We start from the raw sequence: 6,125 nt of genomic DNA, 5'->3' as shown, positions 1-6,125 counted from the left end.
ACAGTTTTCAGAGGAGGTTTTCACAGCATCTAACTTCAATTTTGAGTGCCCATACAGGAAGCTGGAAATACCCTGTCCTATTGTCCCTCTGTTGTCCCACAGGAAACTGCAGCTAAGTCCTTTGGTATTACATTGTCTTGGATCAGTTCAGTGACATGCAGAAAAGCCCCATGATGTGACCCTTGTCACTGGCAGTGCTAAGGAGGAGGTAGGTACAGGACCTGGAACAAGGATATGCCATGGACCAGCATTATGCAGAGGGTGGTGAGCATGGAGCAAAACCAACTGGTGCACAGTGCCTGAAATCTGCTCCCCTCCACCTGACACCTGCTGCTGCCTCACTGGGACCCCACGCAGAAAGCTGTGTCTCCCTCTTAGACTGGCTTCCAGCAGTTGCCACAGAAGGAGCCTCCCAGTTCAATTGCTTGTGCTGCTCAGCCTGGGCCCATAGACGCACACCCCAAAGCCAGTGCTCCACCAGCTCACATTCAGCTTCACAGAATCAGCTAATGTAGAAAATCTCAGATCAAGTAAAACCTCTGACCCAAAACCACATCAGCAGATCATGGCACCAAGTGCCACATCCACTCTTCCTTTAGAAACACCAAGGGGCGTTGACTCCACCACTTCCCTGGACAGTCCATTCCAATCTCACTACGCCTTCTGTGAAAAAATTCTTCATAATGTTCAACCTAACTCTCTCCTGGCACAGCTTAAGACTGTGTCCTCTTGTGTTTTCACTGATTTCCTGGGAGAAAAGGCCAACCCTCGCCTTGCTACACCCTCCTTTCAGGTCGTTGTACAGAGTGATAAGGTCACCTACCCCTGAGTCCTCTTTTCTCCGGGCTAACCAGCCCCAGCTCCCTCAGCCGCTCCTCACAGCCCTTGTGCTTCAGACCCTTCACCAGTTTGATTCCCCTTCTCTGGATCCACTCTCAACACCTCAGTTTCCTTTCTGATTGGATTAAAGAGCCCAGAACTGGGCACAGTACTCGAGGAGTGGCCTCACCAGTGCAGAGGGCAGGGACAGGATTACTGCCCTGGTTCTCTTAGCCAGGATGCCACTGACTTTCCTGGCTGCCTGGGCACACGCTGCTTCATTTTCCGAAGCTGTCACCAGCACCCCCTGTCCCTTTTACGCGGGACAGTTTTCCAGCCAGTCTGCCACCAGCCTGTAGCGCTTCATGGGGTTGTTGTGACCCAAGTGCATTCGGCATTTGGTCTTGTTGAATCTCAATACAACTAGCGCCCATCGATCCAGCCCGTCCACATCCGTCTGCAGAGCCTGCGTGCCGGGCGGTGCGGGGACCCGCTGGGCTGTGCAGGCTGATGCGGACGCTACTGGCATCGGCAGAAAGCGATCGCGGAAAGCGCTGGGGAAGGCGACTGTAGCGGGGACAATTGCGTGAGCAGCGGGCTGAGCCGCAGGCTGCCGCGCGGTGACCGGGCCGGGCCGGGGCGGTGGCGGGGCCGGGCCGCCGCGGGTGACGCGGCGCTGCGACACTGGCGCCGCAGCGGGGCGGAATGGGAGGGGCGGGGTGAGGGCAGGGGCTTTCGTCTCTAGCCACGCCCCTGAAACGGGTTGGCCAATGGGGCGGCAGGAGGCGTGGCCAGCGCGGTCCGGCATTAAGCCTATGCGCGGCTGGGCTCCCGCCCTTTCGGCTTGAGCGGCAGCGGCGTTTCTCTCCCGGCGGCTCCGGCGCGGCGCGAACATGGCGGACCAGGCCATCTCCTTCCTCAAGGACTTTCTGGCGGGCGGCGTCGCTGCAGCCATCAGCAAGACCGCGGTGGCGCCCATCGAGCGGGTCAAGCTTTTGCTCCAGGTCAGCGGCGTGGGCGAGAACGGGTAGCGCGGGCGGCGCCCGTCTCTGCCCCCGCGGGCGCCGGGCCGGCCGAGGACCGAGGGAGGAACGGGGGGCGGGAGCCGCGGCCAGCGCGGGACAAAGGGCGCCAGCGAGGCGGCTGGCGGGAAGGTCACGTGGGTGGCGGCGGGGAAACCGGAGCCGGTTCCGCCGTGCGGGGAGGGGAGGAAAGGAGGGCCGGGCCCAGCCGAGCCGAGCCGAAGGGGGCGGCCGCCGCTGGTGTCACTTCCTGCCGCCCCGCTCCCAGCGCCGAGGGCACGGCAGGGAGGGGAGGGCGGCTGCTCTCCGCCGCCATCTTGGCGACCTTCACGTGATGCTTGCCCGGGCCGCGATTGGGCCGCGGGCGGGGCGGGATCGGGCCGCGACCGGCGCGCGAGGCCCGGCGTGACCCGGTGGCGCCCCAAGGTGACTCGAGTGACCTTCGCGACGGCTCCGGCACCGGACGGGGGGCTGGCCAGTCTGTCGGCCTAACGTGGCTCTCCCAGACGACTCCCGCCCGCAGGCCCGGCTCTGTCAGTAAAGGCTCTCGCCTCTATGTAGGCCCGATGTATTTGTCGTGATGCATTTGTATTATACTTGCCCTTGTACCTTACAGAGTCAGTTAGGTTGTTAAAGACCACAGATCATGAAGCCCAACCTAACGCTACGGTTTAAACTAGACTGTGGCACTAAGTGCCACGTCCAGTCTGAAACACGTGCAGGGACGGTTTCTTCACCACCTCCCTGAGCGGTCCATTCCAACGTCTAATCACTTTTGTCTGGAAAAAATTCCTCCCCTATTTCCCCCTAAACGTTCCATGTCACAGCTCGAGGTTGTGTTCTCTTGTCACTAGTTGCCTGGGAGAAGAGGCTGGTCCCTACCTAGGTACAGTCTCCCTTGCTGTAGTTGCAGAGGAATTGCTTGCAGCTGTCTGTTCATGTTTTGGCAAGTCCTGATTTCTGAGAAACTTAAAGCAATTTTAAGCCTTTTCCTTAATAATTTCCTTAATGGGCATTCATTAACAATTTTGTTTTATAGTAGAAGCAGCTTTCAGCTCACCTGCAGCATAGACCTGTCAAGGTACGTGATCAATATTTGTATTTTTATTTGCAGGTGCAACATGCGAGTAAACAGATTGCTGCTGATAAGCAGTACAAGGGTATCATCGACTGTGTAGTGCGTATTCCAAAGGAACAAGGAGTGCTGTCCTTCTGGAGAGGAAACTTGGCAAATGTCATCAGATACTTCCCAACTCAAGCTCTTAATTTTGCCTTCAAGGATAAGTATAAGCAGGTGTTTTTGGGAGGTGTAGACAAGCACACTCAGTTCTGGAGGTATTTTGCTGGTAACCTGGCATCTGGTGGTGCAGCTGGAGCCACTTCCCTCTGCTTTGTCTACCCCTTGGATTTTGCAAGAACCCGTTTGGCTGCTGATGTTGGAAAAGCTGGCGCAGACAGAGAATTCTCTGGTCTCGGGGACTGCCTAGTCAAAATCACCAAGTCTGATGGTGTGCGTGGCTTGTACCAAGGGTTCAATGTCTCTGTCCAAGGCATCATCATCTATAGAGCTGCCTACTTTGGGATCTATGATACAGCAAAAGGTAATCTTTCAGAGGGGATCTGAAAAACTTGTTTCTAGAATTGTATTGTCTGGTTTTGGATAGGTGAAGGGGAATATCAGTGTCATGCATGTGGCAAGTATACAAGGGAAAACTTGTGCATGCATTGATGGCAACAGCCTACTTGCGATTACTGGTTTTATACTTTTAAGTGGTGGCTCCTTAGGTCAGGAAAATTTGTTGTTGACCAGACACAATTAAAATAATTCTGGTTTTGTTCAGTGAATGCTTGAAGTTACACTGGACCAGTCCAAGTGTGTTTAGCAGAATGGGATTGAGCAGTGCTTTTGCAAAGTAATTTTTAAGCTTGACATTTGGGCAAATAAGCCATTTATGCTAGTTTGTAGTTTAATGTTACCCACAGGGACAGTGACTTAATTTAGTGATGTTTCTTTACTAAAATGTAGTGAATAGTCTAGTCTTCTCATGCCAGTCTTAAAAGAACTCTTGTGCCTAAGTGGTAACCTGTTCTGTTTACTGAGAAGAAAGTCTTCTAAATATGGCTTCGGTATGTTTCAAGTTTGTGAAGTGTATTGCTGCAATTTTATTGAGAGTATGTGTCTACAGTGTTTTATACTACTTCATCTAGTAAAATAGCTGTCATTCAATGAGTGAACCAGAGGAGTATGTGCAAGCTAAAAAGCTAATTGCCTTTTTTGTTTTACTACAGGCATGCTCCCAGATCCCAGAAATACTCACATTGTTATCAGCTGGATGATTGCCCAGACAGTGACTGCTGTGGCCGGCGTGGTCTCCTATCCTTTTGATACAGTGCGACGTAGAATGATGATGCAGTCAGGACGCAAAGGAGGTAGGCTGTAAATCCACAGAGCTGTTTATGCTGTTAAAACAGCATTAATTAGATGGAGTTCTTTTGTACTAATAGCCGTCTTCAAGAGTTACAGTTCATTGTTCCGTAAATCTGGTTTATTATAATGTACTCAAATGAGGAACTGCAATAAGGCTCAACTTGAGATTGTCAGGATTTATGCTGAGGGCTTTTTATTATGAAACTTGAAGTTAAAAAAAATTGACTGCCTGTTTGCATTGTTAGATTAAACAGAGGTATTAAAAAGATACATATTTAATATTTTTAGTAAGTATTATGTTACAGTCTTAAATTCTGATTTGTGAGATCACAAAGCAGTTAAGTGAAACAAGGCAGTTGTTAAAATTATCTGAGATAAAATAGGAATTAATAACTCTTCGCTTTTTCTGCAGCTGATATCATGTACTCCGGAACAATTGACTGCTGGCGGAAGATTGCAAGGGATGAAGGAGGAAAGGCCTTCTTCAAGGGTGCATGGTCTAACGTTCTCAGAGGCATGGGGGGTGCTTTCGTGCTTGTGCTGTATGATGAATTCAAGAAAGTAATTTAAACAGCCTAAATAGAATTGGAAATCAAGTTGAGCAGATCATGTAGAATAACTACCATTATGGACCATTGACCTTCAAGAAATTCCTGTGAGTCTTATTTATCGGAGCCAGATGATACTTCTAGATGGGGCTAGAAACTGACATAGAGGACTGATCCACTTCTCTGTAACATGCATGAAGACACTGAATCGGGCAATTCAGTGCAGCAATTTTTCTTTACAGCAGTAAGGAATGAGTGGAGTTGGTTCTGGGTCCAAAGTTGTTAGGTCCAGTTTGGGCAGAAAAAAAATCATTTGCCTGTGGATCAGTCTCTGGTTTCAAGTCCTATCTTCTAGGACCATAAAATTGTATTTGAAAGCATTTGCTAACAAATCATGTTCTTTTCCACTTGTACTGAAGCACTATGTACCATTTTGCACAGCTGAACATCTAGCAACTTTGTTCTTAAATTGGGGCATTCTGCTGTAAAACAATAAACATACTTACTCGGTCTGTGTTGAAATTATTACATAAAAGCTTTGGGAAAGCCTCTTGTATTTGAAAATTTGTTTCAGATAATGGGTCCTCTGATACCCTTACACTGCATTCTGTAACAAAATATGCTTTTAAAAAATAATTAAGTGTGAGATCTTTAGAGAGGAGGGGTGGGGGAAGCATGGGTTATACTAATAGAAACCACTTCCATTCTTTGTGCCTGATAGTGTATGATGGGCTGCTGCAAGTGGCTTTTTGCATGATTCTTAGAAATTGATTTACAACTTCTATGATTTAAAACTGGGGGAGGGTTCAGTTGTAGTGCTAGGAAAACCCAAAGTACCAAGGACTGTCAAAAAGTAATGCTCTTGACCTTGGTAAAACAGCCTAAATTTTTTTTTTTTTGTTAAACTGGTATGGAAAGCATCATGCTATTCATGCAAAAACCCAGTAACCCAGTAAATGCCTTCAACTTCTGAGTGACCTATGTATTGTATTGTTGCTGCTGGGTTGGAAGTGTTGATTGTGCCATTCAAGATACGGTTTGGCCTCATCTGTAGCAGTGGTCAGTAGCTCTGTGGAAGGTTGAATTTAATCTGAAATGATTTGCAGTCTAATAGGTGAAGTTGAAGGGGTGTGGGGAGGGAATGTGTGTGCTTCTGTGTAGCTAAAATAATCGATCAAAGTAGGTCAGCCTTCAGTATTAACTAACTGATGTTTAGAGATGGTCAGAAGACCAGATCGAGTAATTTCTCATAACTGCTCTTTGAAATAATGTAATACCCACGTGCTGTTCTTCATATGTATATAATCT

General features: G+C 48.8%; 1 protein-coding gene across 1 annotated transcript; it reads left to right on the top strand.

Moving 5' to 3' along the window:
* Positions 1–1,639: 1,639 nt before the first annotated feature.
* SLC25A6 (solute carrier family 25 member 6) lies at positions 1,640–5,329 on the top strand. Its single transcript, XM_058844544.1, has 4 exons — positions 1,640–1,823; positions 2,956–3,442; positions 4,131–4,271; positions 4,682–5,329. Exons 1-4 carry the CDS (start codon positions 1,713–1,715, stop codon positions 4,837–4,839), a joined length of 897 nt encoding a protein of 298 aa, XP_058700527.1. The 5' UTR covers positions 1,640–1,712; the 3' UTR covers positions 4,840–5,329.
* Positions 5,330–6,125: the final 796 nt, after the last annotated feature.

The sequence above is a fragment of the Poecile atricapillus genome, chromosome 1, assembly GCF_030490865.1.
Source record: "Poecile atricapillus isolate bPoeAtr1 chromosome 1, bPoeAtr1.hap1, whole genome shotgun sequence".
Taxonomy (NCBI): Eukaryota; Metazoa; Chordata; class Aves; order Passeriformes; family Paridae; genus Poecile; species Poecile atricapillus.
This window is presented reverse-complemented; position numbering and strand designations above follow the sequence as displayed.